The following is a 13,923-nucleotide window of genomic DNA, read 5'->3' on the forward strand; positions in this document are numbered from 1 at the left end:
GATATGTGTAGAGAAAAATTATACATAGTTATAATAATTTAATTAAAAGACAATATAATTTACCACAGCAGAGAAGGTTGTGTGACTGATGCTTATTCAGTCTGTACCATTGGTAGTCAGTTGGATATAAAACAGATGGCCAATCCAACCAACATCTTTGTCCATTTGTCTGGTACACTAAAGAAAGTGAAGCATGTAAAAACAGGCTGAGCTTGGGATGCTGCCATCTTCACTTTTTTGACCACCCTGCAGTCACCCCAGCTTCCCAGGTACAGAATGTACTTCCTTGGGAACTGAACTCAGTTCTTACTTTTTATGCTTATAGAAAGACCTTCCTCTTCAATGATTGTTTTCAGTCTGAGTTTAGTTTAATACTGGTTTTGACTACTGTTGTGTGAGATTTTAAGCACTGATTTTTCTTAGTTTGATGCTTTCTGAATCTCTCTGAAAACAGATTGAAAATGTCTGCAAAATGTTCCATAATTAGTATTAGTTCTAAATTGCATTGCAGATATGCCTAAAAATACTATTTACTACTTCACCCCTGCCCCCAAGATATATGGAAGATTGAAGGGCAGAAAAGGGTTCTCTGCGCTCTACATCATGTTGGACTAGATGATCTTCAAGATCACTTCCTTACATCCTATTATTTAAGTTGGAGATAATATGTGCTCAACTGTGAAAAGTCCATGTATAATAACAATGGTCTTGTTTTGCCTTGTGGCTTGGTCATTTTGGGGGATGGGGTTGGGCCTGGTTAAAGCTAAATGAAAGGGTAGAAGCACAACATTTTGAGGAAGTTTAGAATGAATTTGGATAGAGAGGTTTTACAGTTCTGGCATGTGCAAAATGCTTCTGGGATGGAGGAATGGTGTCAGCTAATGTCCCTACTGTGCTGCTACATTCTGAAATCTAAAAAACCTGTAGAGAAAAGGGGAGAAGTTGTTGAGAATCATTAGTTGGCTCCTATCCCCTAAGACCATTTAACCTTGTTAAAGTGAAGCCAGAGTTTTCACCATGAGAAAAGTGTTCTTCTAGAACGTTGGGGGCTGGTGGGCACAGTTGGAATGTTGAGAATACCTTTTAGGCCCATTCGCAAAATGACTACTGGGAGTCCCTATTCACAAGATAGCTGCCATAGAATAGCAAGGCACTGCCTTCAGAATACATTCCCTCTTCCCCTTGCTTCTCTTTGACATTTCTCTGGGCAGGGGATCTTACCACAAAGTACTACTGCATTCTTCCAATAAGTTTGTTTCCTTAACAAAAGAAAGAGAACCCAGCTTTAGGGCTCCTGTGCAGGTTCAGATGATTGTTGGAAATAAAATTGATGCTAGAAATCAGCACTTTGCTGATTTCCCATTTTATTTTTAATTAAAAAGTTTTATTTTAAGAAGTAAAATGTCAGATGGGCTGGGAATGTAAAAGACACCAGGGGAATTGCCAGGGCATAATGGTCTCTTCATAGATACTCTGGTTCTACACATCTACACACTATTTGCTGGTTGCAATCACACAAGTTGAAAATCAGCTGACAGCCATCTATAATTGTACTGTACATTGAACAACTTCATGTTTCACTGTTTTCCTGCCATTATAAAAAGAGGGTTTCATTGCTAAATATTTGACAGGCTATAACATTTGTCAGACAAACTACAGGCATTTTGGTGGTCATTTTGGTGTAGGATCAGACAATTTACCATCTTATAGGTCATAAGAACATGTATGCTTAATTTAGATATGGGGGTCATCAATCAATCATCTACATTCTTCTTTTGGAAGCAAAAGAGGAAAATCAAATGTTCCCAATATATTTCATGAAAATATGTTGGCTAGATTACACATGTAGGTTTGTTATAATTCTGTATGCCGTAGACATATTAGTTCATTTTCTGTAATTGGATGTGAAATTATGATCCTTTGCTAATTTAATTTTAATTTTAATTCCAGTGGATGCAAGCCAAGCATTCTATGCAATACTTAGAGGCTCTGTTAAGCCACAGACAAAGTATTACAAAAGGCTTATTGGAGGAAAATTTATTTCACTGCCTCTTCAGGTGCCTACTGTCACAAGTGAATCACAACCAACCCAGTTAGCATCATCTCATATGGTAAGTTTAACGGAGGTCCACCATTAAGTAAATATTAGTAGAAATAATTGAGATGGCCAAAGTAGATACTTACATTTTTTTTCTCATACAAGTATCAAAACATGCAAGGAAAACAGGACCTAAATGCACAAAACATGAATAAATGCCTTTACTCAAAACCTTTCTTTTTGTTTGTGTGTTCCTTTGAGTCAATGATAAAGGCCTTTGTTTTAAAAAAATAATGTTTATAATTTTGGGAGGTCCAATGGATGGTGCTAGTAAGGTAAAGGTAAAGGTTTCCCTTGACGTAAAGTCCAGTTGTGTCCAACTCTAGGGGGTGGTGCTCATCTCTGTTTCTAAGCCTTAGAGCCGGCGTTGTCATAGACACTTCCGGGTCATGTGGCCAGCATGACGACTCGGAACGCCGTTACCTTCCCGCCGAAGCGGTACCTATTGATCTACTCACATTTGCATGTTTTCGAACTGCTAGGTGAGCAGTTGGTGCTAGTAGGTCTAGGTTAATCCAGATCTGAGAATACTTCATTTCCAATAAGTACGAAAGTTCATTTTTGGTAGCTCATTATATAGACGCCTGATGTGGCCTAGCTGGGTGGGATTGCTAGGTTTAACAATAGGTTGTTGGCCCTTAACATAGGACATCCATCCCCAGAACCACAGGTTCTTTGGTTTAGTCCTAGCAAATTCTAATACACGCTCCAGAATGCCATCATCATTACTGCATATTCAGTGTTGTCAGCAAGTACTGAATGCCCTTTTTGCTCAGTTTACTTTCCTTTGATAGGAAAAAAAAAAGCCATCTGGTTTTACTGACATGCCATTCTCGAGAATTATTTATACAAAACCTTTGAGGATAGTGTAATGTAGAAACTGGGATCTCTCTCCCATCTTCCTCTGTGAGCTGAATTGATCTGATTGGCATGATAAGGTTGGGGGAATGTTTGATTTTTGTGTGGTCGATGTTGTCACTTATGATCATTGACAATCAGCTTACATCAACCAGCTCCAATCAATGCTGTGAGGCTTACCTTTCAAGCATTTAAAATGATTATGTCCACATACGGCCTCATCCAAAGAAACAAGGAATGAATTCCAAGTGCATCCCAAAAGCTTGGGTGGTACCTCACTAAGATAAAGCAGCTGACCTTGGCCAAGGGTAACAGGGAGATTAATTCCCCCTTTATCCTTTCTCTCTAAATTGGATCTTTCTTAGAGATTGTTAGTGATGTGCCAGAGTGTTGCCTAAGAAGAGAAAGAAATGCTGGCTTTAATATGTTACTTGGCGACAGGTTTAGCAAAGATTTCCGTTGGCAAAGTATAATCTTAGTTATCCATCTCAAGCGGAATACACTGCATTTAATTGTTTAAATGGGCATGAATAAAAGAGGCAGCTCTTTTATCAGCTCCATTCAGGATTGACAAGTCCTGTTGAGAGGAAATTAACTTCAATAATTGCTACTGAGCAAAGGAACAACATATACCTACCCACCAATGAAGTGAGGCTTATACTTGGCTTAGCTTTGGTGTCTGAGCATTGGCAGACCTTGCCTGTCTAGAAACATTCCTGCAAGCCCCATTTCCTAAACCTGTACAAGGACCCCAAAAAAAGGGAAAATATGTAAAAGTCCAACAGGGATGACCATAGGGGGTGGGGGGTGGAGTCAAGATGGCAGGTGCAATCATGCAACTTTTTATGTGCATCACCCATATTGCATACATTGAACACACATGAAAAAATATGTGGGGTTTTGTGTAGTCATGCCTGCTATTTTGATTTTTTTGATCCCCCACCCCCTTGAATGCCTCTAATGTCCAGTTCAGTCTGATGATATGCTTTGTCACCTTATTGATTATTCCAGAAGAAAATAGATATTTTTGTTCATTTTTTAAAAAAAAGCTAAACTAAAATTGCTTGCATGTGCATTATGACTCCCAGAATATAAGCTTCTATATTGGAGATCCAGCTACTTAAAAATGGATTATTGATGGCCCTGATTGTTAATGGAAACATGTTTACAATGAGGTATGTATATGCATACACATACATATGCATACATACACATAAATATACACATACACACATTCACATACACCCCCCCACACACACACACTCACTAGTTTTGTTTCCTTGCAAGTTTCAGTAGTCTCCTGCATATGATTTGAGTCTTTAAATATTCTGTGGTATTCTCGCTGTCATCTAGCTGGTACTATGGGAGTTTTATATTGCAAATGATCTCTAGTCACTACTACCATTAATTATCTGCAGCTATATGAACTAATCAAAGACGGCTCTTTAATATACTGACCACTGTTAAGGAGAACCCTGCTGGACCATAACAACACCAATTTAGTCCAGTTTTGTAGTCACATGGGGGTCCCACCAAATGCCTATGAACTTTCACAAGTAAAATGAGTATATTACCACCTCCTTGTAAATGACAAAGGAAGTATATTTCTTTGCCCTGAATGTTGCAGCATTAAGATTCATTGGATAACCCCATATTCTGGTGTTATAAATCAGGGAACCACTTTCTACATACCATGCAAAATTTTATGCAGCTAGATAATCTTCCTGCTTCCTTTCTTTGTTTCTAAGCTTAAACATCAAAAGAGAACTCATTTTTAATAGGATGATAATCTCACTCCATGGTCATCTTGGTTGCTCATTTCTGCAGCTTTTCTAGTTCTGGAGATTTTTTTTATGGTAAAATGTACATACATTTGTATGAAGCCATTTTATCTCAGTTTAATTTTCCTTTTCTCCTTAATTTTTTAAATGATTATTTAAACATGTGGTTATACAATGTTGAAAATAAAAAACAACACAAGAACAACATCAAGAAAGAATCTATATTAAAGAAAAAATAAACACCCCCCCCATCACTACCATTTAAGAGAATATAATAATATATTTGACATTTTAAGTAAATAGCCAAGATGGTAAATATCCATATTTAACAAGAATAGTCAAAAAAGGCTTTTGTATCTATGGAGGTAATCTGTTGGGAATTACTTTACTTTAAAAAATGAGGCAAAATAGGAATACAACTATATTTAATTAAAGGAGTCTTTAAGACTCTATTGTGGTATTATTTTGTCAGTCAATCTCTTTATCATAGGGAAAATTTTCTGAGCAAACTTGGGTGTACCTATAGCACCTGTAAACCAAATGGACCTTTCTCCAGGATCTTATGGATATTACTGTTTCAAAAATAAATGTAATTTAGTGTTGCAAACTTGTGTTTGATCCTCTATTTTCATATATTTTGTTAACATCTTTGTCTTTTGATTATTAATCTTAAAACCTGCTAGTGTACCAAATTCTTTTAATTTTCCCATTAATGTCCTATTGCCTTTAGTGGATCCTCTAGAATCAACACCAAGTCATCAGCAAATGCCCTTAACAGATAAGTTTCTTTTTTAAACTTTACTCCCACAATTCTCTCATCTTGTCTTATATCGCTATTCAATATTTCAAGAACTAAAGTAAACAGAGGAAACAATGTACATCTGTGTCTTGTCCCTTTTTGTATTTCACAGGGTTTTGTTAGATCTTCATTGACAATTACTTGTGCTTTCTGTGAAGGGTAAAATGATTTTACTCAATTAATAAAATTCTTTCCAAAATTCATATCTTCCAAAACTTTAAACAGGAAGGCCCAGTTCAAATTGTCAAAGGCCTTCTCTGCAACTAAGAAAATCAATGAGGCTTGTTTTTTATTATGTTGCTCCAAGTATTCCAAAATGTCCAACACAATTCTTACAGAATATTATCCTTCGACTTTTAGGTAAAAACCCACATTGATCCCCATGAATAAATTATTCCAAAATTATTTTCAACCTTTCAGTCTAATTGTTGTAAACAACTTATAGTCATTATTCAACAGTTATATTGGCTGATAGTTTCTTGTTAAAGTCAAATCTTGTCCCTCGTTAGGTATTAATGCTATATTAGCTTCTTTCCAGCTCTCTGGCATCTTTCCCTTCTGTAAAATAGAATTCATCATATTTTGTAAAGGTTGTAAAAGTTCATCCTCAAAGCATTTATAGTAAGAAGTTGGTAACCTATCTGGTCCAAGCACCTTTCCTGTTTTAGCCTTTTTTATAGCTTTGCAAACTTCCCTTATTGTTATGGGTCCATTCATAATCTGTTTCTGTTTCTCTGTAATCTTTGGTAAATTTTGTTTCTTTAAATATTCATCTATTTTCTCCAGGGAAATTTCTGGTCCTTTATATAAATTGGAATAATATTGATGAAATACTTTTTGCATAACCATGTAATCTGTTATTACAGTATCTCTGTCTTGTAATTTCAATATCATTTTCTTTTCTTTTTCTTTTTAGAATTCGTATGCCAACCACTTCCCTGGTTTATTTGCAAACTCAAATTGTTTTGCTTTGCATAATTCATTTTTATTTCCATTTCTCTTAGTGTTAACATAGATAATTGTCACTGTAGAAGCTTAATTTGTTGAGAAATATTTATCTTCTTTAACTCCTCTTCTTTTTATCTCATCTGAAATAGCTTGTGTTTTCTCTTGCCTCTTCTTTTTGAGTTCACTATTACATTGTATAAAGTAATCTCTCTTGAAAGCTTTGCTTGTGTCCCAAACCATTCTGAACACATTTGAACCTTTATTAAGATTATTTAAAGAAAAACTCTTTTAATTTCTTTTTACAGTCCTCCACTATTGTGTCTTTCTGTAATAGCTGTAAAAACTGGGTTTCCCTTTAAAGACCAAACTCACTGAATTATGATCTGAAAAGTTATTTGGTAATATCTCTACTTTATGAACTTTAGTAGTCAAATTCTTCGAAATCCAAATCACATCTATTCTTGAAAAAGATCTACATCTTTCAGAAAAATAAGTATACACTCTTGAATTGCCATTTTTATATCTCCATGCATCAGCAAGTTTTAAACTGTCCACCAGATTTAAAAAAATGGTAGTTTACATTGTGTAATTTTAATATTTTTCTCAGAAGTTGTGTCTATTTGTGGGGAGATCAATCCATTCTAACTTCCCGTTAAAATCCAATTTTCATAAGAAAAGCCCATTAGTCTGTCCATAAACCCTTTATAGAACATTGCTTTATCCTCATTAAATTAAATTAAATTAATTCCCAATATCAGAGTCTTAACTCCATGCAAATTAACTTCCACTCCAATATATCTACCATGCTCACCAGTCAGTATAGGTTCTGGTTGTAGTTGGGGGTTTATATACAAAGCAACTCCATTATCAGCTTTAGAATTTTGAGCATGCAAACTTCAAAGCTGAACCATCATGTCCAATGAACTTTCTTGTTTCATATTAGCAATGGGTATGGATTGCTTGAGGGCAGGTGACATGTTAATTCATTTCAGTATACGTTGTTAAATTATACATGTTTTAGATCATTTGAGACAGACTGTTCATGACACATTGCTACAACCTAACAGTGTGTCATGAACACACATGAACTTCTTATGCAAAGAGCTTACTCTTACATTTGGTAATGAAATTAATAATAAATTAATGGCAAATAGTCAAAGTATCTGAAGTCAATGTTGTCTATTTTTTATCTATTTTAGTTAAATGGCAGGGGCAACACTGGTGTTACAGTGTGTGTGCATCTTTATAAGATAATCAAGTTGAATGAGAAGGAAGGGGAAAATAATTTTCAGTAAACACTGTAAACCAGTTAAGCACAGGGAGAAGACTGTGAAAATAAATAAATTCATTACTAGAAAAGAACACATCTGAAAATATTAGAGATATAATTCAGCTTTAAATGAGATTGACATTTTAAGCAACAGCAACATTTGCATTTTTCTCTCTCCTTGTTTTGAAAATATACAAAGTTGACTATATAGAATAGGGCTATAAAAGCTTGTCTACAATCTTCTCTAAGAAAGGTCACTATCCAAGAACACATTTCTAATTGGAGATGGGCAAGAAAAAGCAGCCTGTTTTGTTCTGGAGGTTTAGTTTCTTTCTTCCTGTAGGGATCTGGTTTGGGGTTGGGGATAAATTGCAAATATTGAGATGGGCAAAAGTAGGAAAGCAATTTCCTACTCCAACCTTCAAGTGGTGTTTACATCTGGGTCCATCTAGAGTTGGTTTCAGGGAGTTGAGAACATTGGCTTATCACCTAATGGCAATCTACTTCCTTCACCATTATTGTGAAACATTTCAGTGATTTCATACAACTATTAAAAATATCAGCTGTCATTATGAGGTTAATTATAGGGTGTATGTTACTTTTTTGCCTGCAACAAGTAGCAAGAGGAATAAAATATATAATACTAATGTATATTTTATAATAAACATAAAATAAAGGAATATTAAATATTAATATCTATTATTTCTATTTCATTATTTTGGAAGCTTGGTGTAGGGTGCTGTTTTGGGACTTTGGTACCACTCCCTTCGAAGATGAAACTTGAGGTACTTAGTGTTCTTGTAGAGGAAAACTGTGATTTACTCAAAATTCCATCTGTCAATTACTTAAGGGTAAAAGAGGTAAGCATTTTGTATAAGGTCCAAGGCACATTGGGTAAAACCCAGAAATTATCATATCATGCCATTCTATTGATTAAGAGTGGAGAACTTGTGGGTCTCCCATTCTCACTGATTTTCAGCTTTCAGCATCTTCAGCGTGAGGCCTGCTGGCATTTGGCCAATGTCTCGGATGCTATAGCTTCCCTATAGTTACTTACTCTGTCTAAACTTGTTGAGGTGGAAATGTGTTTTGCAGTTTCACCTTTGAATAAAAGCCTGACTGTAACCCATGGAACTAAAGCACAGTGTAACAGCAGGACACTAGATTTTCTCCTTTATTTTTTTCAGCCACCAACAAGGAGAGGGTCAGGGGAAAAAAAACAAAACAAAACCCACTAAGCTCCTATAAGCTCCCTAAATGTAAAATGAATCTTCTTATATTTAGAATATTATTTTCAGATTATTATTATTATAGTTATTATTATTATTTTATAAAGCACCTAAACACCCCAAGTTAGATATGAGCAGATCCTGGACAATTGATGCTATATTCCTATTTTTTACTGTCAGAAATTAGACGCTAAGTATTGTATGAAGCAGCCCTCTAATGAACATGTCTGAATGACTGATAAGGTAGAGAAAATTAAAACATTATTTTATCATACTTTCTAGGCTAGAAGTTTCCACTAGAAAAAAATGCTGTATGAAAAGTCAATTACTTTCACCCAAAGAATCCTGATTAAACTGGTAAAGGGCAAGCTTCCCTGAGCCTCATTTTAAAAATGCACAGCGCAAATGAGCTGATTCATTTCCTGTTCCAAGAGAGCCTTCATTAAGTTGAACAAACCAATTCAATTAGTCCTCTTCTCCCCTTATCACCAAGCTGTATTCTAAGGCTTTATCACCAACACTCTGCCTTTCCCAAACCTATCTGCTAAGGGGATCTGAAAGGGTGCAATCACAGTGGATCCTTCCGCAGTGATCCTGAGAACATCCCCTGATATCCTCATACTTTCCAACATCCATCAATGGCCCTAAGTCTACTTAGAGGGTTATATATGCCAGTTTCCCCGATTTTGTAACTCCCAGATGTGTGGGTAGCATTCTAATGATCTCAGACAATACAACAGGCTGCCTGGCTGTGGCTGTTGGGGATGATCATGCAAAGCACTAGGCCAAGACTCTGTTGGCTCTCTTCCATATCCCAATAGGTAAATTTGGCTAGGTATTGGTTGAAGGAGGTTGGAGGGAGTAATGGGTGCTAATCTGAGTCCCTTATGAATGGGCTTCCTCTTTGGAGGGACTAGAAAATGCTGCCAATAATATTGCTAAAGCTGCTGTTTCAGATACATTTGGTACTCTTACTGTATCAGACTTAAGTAAGCAACAGACTGATTTTTTATAATTTATTATTTACATTTGTATAGCCTTATTAACATATCACTTGAAGTGCATTTGCAGTAAATTAGAACAATTGCCTTTTGATTAGCATTGCATAGCCCTCTGCCTGGATGTAGATCTGGAGAAATCAAACCAGTTACAATTTATTTCTGTCCAAATGAATGTATTTCCCCACATACCTTTATATCAAACCAACATTCGTCCCAGTTATGCCACTGAACCATTCTAAGTACTACATAAGTATTTTGACCATTAAAAGTGCAGTTAAATAGTTTTTCATGTGTTGGACTGCAATTCCCAGAATTCACAAGTAGTTTGATGGGGATTTCGGGACTTGTAATCTAATGCATTTGGAGGACAGAAGGATTCTGTCTGTCTGTCTATCAATCAATCAATCATAGGAGAGATTGGTCTATGTTATCATTGGATATATTTAAATACAGGGTTATAAACAGCTACTTTTTGTAATCCAACTCACTCTAAATCATTCTAATTAATTTATTAAGATGTAATATTATAAAAAATTATACTGACTAGAACTCTTATTAAATGTGAATCCTGTATTTGATTCCCCCTGTGAATTCTTTCTGTCTATTCTTTACATTTGTTCTCTTTTTATTAAGATATTATTGCTTTTATTGCTGTCTAAACCTGAAACTATCTTTCAGAAAATAGCAAAACATGAACAGCAGGCCAAAGAAGAAGTAATCCGTAGCTCTCCATACTACCAGAACTGGCCTATGATATTTATATTTAAGTTAACTACTCGGTTAAAATGGAAGAAGTTTCCAATAGACCATGGTGAGTATAATTTAATATCCATATCAGTATCCATACTGGTATTCATATCAATGTCATGACCTGAACAGGAGCCTTTAAAATGATGTGCAAGAGGCTGTACTTCAAAAAAGTGGATGGGGTGCACTTCCATAATATGGAAGAACTCATGAGAAAAACTAAATTCAGTTTCTATTTCAGATTAACATATTAAATTCTCCATGAATCTAATACTTCTCCCTTCAAAATTATAGTTGGGCAACAAGTTTCCAATGGGTTATGAGGCCATGTGGCATCCCTAGGATTAATTTCCAGAATGTAGAAAACTGGACAAATCAGCCTGCCCCAGTTCATATCTAGGCTATTACACATGCCAACAATTGTTGATTTGCTACCAAAAATTTAATCATGAATCCTATTCTTGCTCCTTGTAATCGTTATAATGAGTAACATGAAAGATTAAGTAATTATGTAATTTTTCCCATGCAATCAATTATGAGTTGAGACAGGAAAATGTGGAGGGAAATAACATTCCTTCACTGCTTTTTAGAGTTGATTATGGGGAGATGGCAGAAACTGGAAGGAATTTGCCGTTTTAGGGGCAATATTCTTTTGGTGTCACATGTAGCTTTACCAATCTCTCTCTCTGTGTTCGTGTATGTATGCAGGAATAAAATACAGCACTTTCATATAATTAAAGAAGGATTCTAAGTATATATTCTGTAGACTCTATTTTATGCATTATCTACTTTTTACAAAAACTAAATTATAAAACCTTTTAATTAACCAGTTGCTGTTAGAATGAATTAGATGAATAATCGAGAGTGAAAGAGAAAAATGATGACTTTATCAAACCCTTTAATTAATTAGTTGTTTAAAAATGCTTATGATCCATTTTTTTGCCATGAGTGCTGTAGAGCTTGATTATCTGATTGTCTCACAGCATGTTTCCTAATACTTAACAGCATTAGATGATAAAAGCAAGGTTTTTTTTAAAGCTAAATTCCATATAACATTTTTGTTGTTCTTCAGATAATTTATATAATTACTCTTTTGGCTGATCTTATTGAGGTCATAATTTTCAGTTGCTTCCATTAACTTCTGGAACACAGATTTGTTAAGGATAAGCATGTCCTTGTTCAGATAGGTATTATAAATTAATGTCCAAAGAATTTCATAGTATTTTACAGTGACATCCATTTATTTATATAAAGTAAGATGGGAGCTCCTGGGCTGACTCTCATGTTACTATTCTGAACACAAGGGGTCAAATAGAAGCAATCTGAAGCTGCAGAATACTATGTTTTGGTCCCCTGAAGACATATCCTGGGAAAACAGGCTCAAACAATACACTTGTTAAGACAGGCTTTCTTGTACATAACACTGAAACTCTATGCCGCTAAAAAGCAAGCAAACAAAAATAAGAGAAAGACTGAAGACCCCAGTGCTAAGGGAAATGGAGTTTCAAAAGTGCTAAAAAATAAAAGCAAAGATTAGGTCATTAAATTTTATTTTTATGTACTGTTGAGATTCTATCTCTCCCTTTACTTTCCTGAGTGAAATGATTCCCAGCCAGCATTTCCATTGCTGATCAAATAATAGATACAGTATTTACTCAACAAAACATTTAAGCTAGTTTTCAAAATACATTTCCAGAACCCAGACAGATAGATTTTCTTCCTCGTTTAGGGAGACCTCTTTTCTCTTTCTTTTAATGAATAATTTCCACATTCTTACTGCAGGTTTTATGCACTGATCTCTTAATAGTTTTTGGGGGGAGGGGGATGGTTTTAATTTTTGCTGGGTAACCATTTCATTACCAGTCATCTTTTTGTATCTATCTTGCTTTAGTATACAGATATTTGGGCTTTGCATATTGGAATAGTGATAGTATTATAATTTCTTGGAAACAGATGTTTTTAATTTAAATTAACAAGATTAATTATTCCTGTCCCATGATGCACAACATTCTTGGGAGAAGGCAACATTTCTTTTGAACCTGGAAAGGGATTAGCACATACAGCAGGTGTAATCATATGTAGCTTATCTTCACATGATGTTCATCTGACATTTAAATGATTGTCAACTCTATTTCTAATTTGCCAGTAGGAATCTACCACCTTTCCTAGTAATCTGAGTAGGATTTTGTTATTCTTTAACAAATTATTGAGACATGTATGAGCAGGAAAAGGAAAGCTTATTGTACATTTCTTGATAAGAGAAACCACATAAGGTGAATGGGTTTAAACTATGGAATGTGTTGCACAACTAGGGAGTTGTAATTTGGTTGCCAATGTGATAAGAGAGATATATGATGGAAATAATTCATCCATGAAAATAAATGGTATGTTTAATGGATAGTTCAATACTGAGCAGGGAATAAGACTAGGGTGCTTGATATTATCCCCCTGATAGGTTTGCAGATAAATATATAAGGACTGTTTGTGGTGATGTTAGAGGCATTCTTGTTGGGAATGGGACATTACTGTTTATGTATTTTTGCCTGAAGTCAATGCTGCTTTGTTGGCTGAAAACCCAAATGATTTGCAGCGAATGTTAAATTGAGTAATGCAACAAGGAGTAAAGATCTGGAAATTAATGACTCATAGACCAATGTAGCCACACTTGATGGGGAAAATGGAATGGACCATTGCAAGTTATATTCCAGCTTTCAGTAACTCTTCCTCAATCTACAAATAAAGATTTCAATTTTCCTTACCATTGGAATTGCCGCTATTATTTAATCTTGGTTTTCAGTCTGGTTTGCAAACTGGATGTAAATCATTGTTTGTCAAGTCAGATGTAAGGGTAAATTCTGGCTTATGTTAAAGCCAAAATAATTAACTGAGATAATTAAAAAATGAAAGAGCACATAAGCCTGCTCTTGGTCTTCCAAACATGTTATGAACAGTCATAACTATCCCTACTATCCCAGACATCAGGGATTATGAAATCAGTAGACCAAGAATATTTGAGAAACCAGTGTTAAGAAAGGCAGATTTAAAGAATCTGGAACACTGTATGTGTTCTGACTATAAATACTGGTCTAACAATGAAGTTTTGAAATATATTCAGCCCAGGTATTTTGTATCTGTACTAGGTTGGTCTGGGAAAAAAAATAAAGAAAAAAAAGATCTTTCTAATAGCTTATT

At 35.1% G+C, this 13,923-nt stretch overlaps 2 protein-coding genes across 2 annotated transcripts in view; one reads left to right on the top strand and one right to left on the bottom strand.

Annotated features, from left to right (window-relative positions):
* The window catches only part of RMDN1 (regulator of microtubule dynamics 1), a 471,818-nt gene that overhangs the window by 250,709 nt on the left and 207,186 nt on the right, over positions 1 to 13,923 (bottom strand). The window lies entirely within an intron of this gene.
* The window catches only part of CNBD1 (cyclic nucleotide binding domain containing 1), a 159,473-nt gene that overhangs the window by 78,186 nt on the left and 67,364 nt on the right, over positions 1 to 13,923 (top strand). The window contains exons 5-8 of the mRNA XM_063299972.1: positions 1,951 to 2,092; positions 7,163 to 7,169; positions 8,480 to 8,614; positions 10,663 to 10,795. Of these exons, the coding sequence (XP_063156042.1) occupies positions 1,951 to 2,092; positions 7,163 to 7,169; positions 8,480 to 8,614; positions 10,663 to 10,795 (417 nt within the window). The remainder of the gene's footprint in view (positions 1 to 1,950; positions 2,093 to 7,162; positions 7,170 to 8,479; positions 8,615 to 10,662; positions 10,796 to 13,923) is intronic.

Source organism: Candoia aspera, chromosome 3, assembly GCF_035149785.1.
Source record: "Candoia aspera isolate rCanAsp1 chromosome 3, rCanAsp1.hap2, whole genome shotgun sequence".
NCBI lineage: Eukaryota > Metazoa > Chordata > Lepidosauria > Squamata > Boidae > Candoia > Candoia aspera.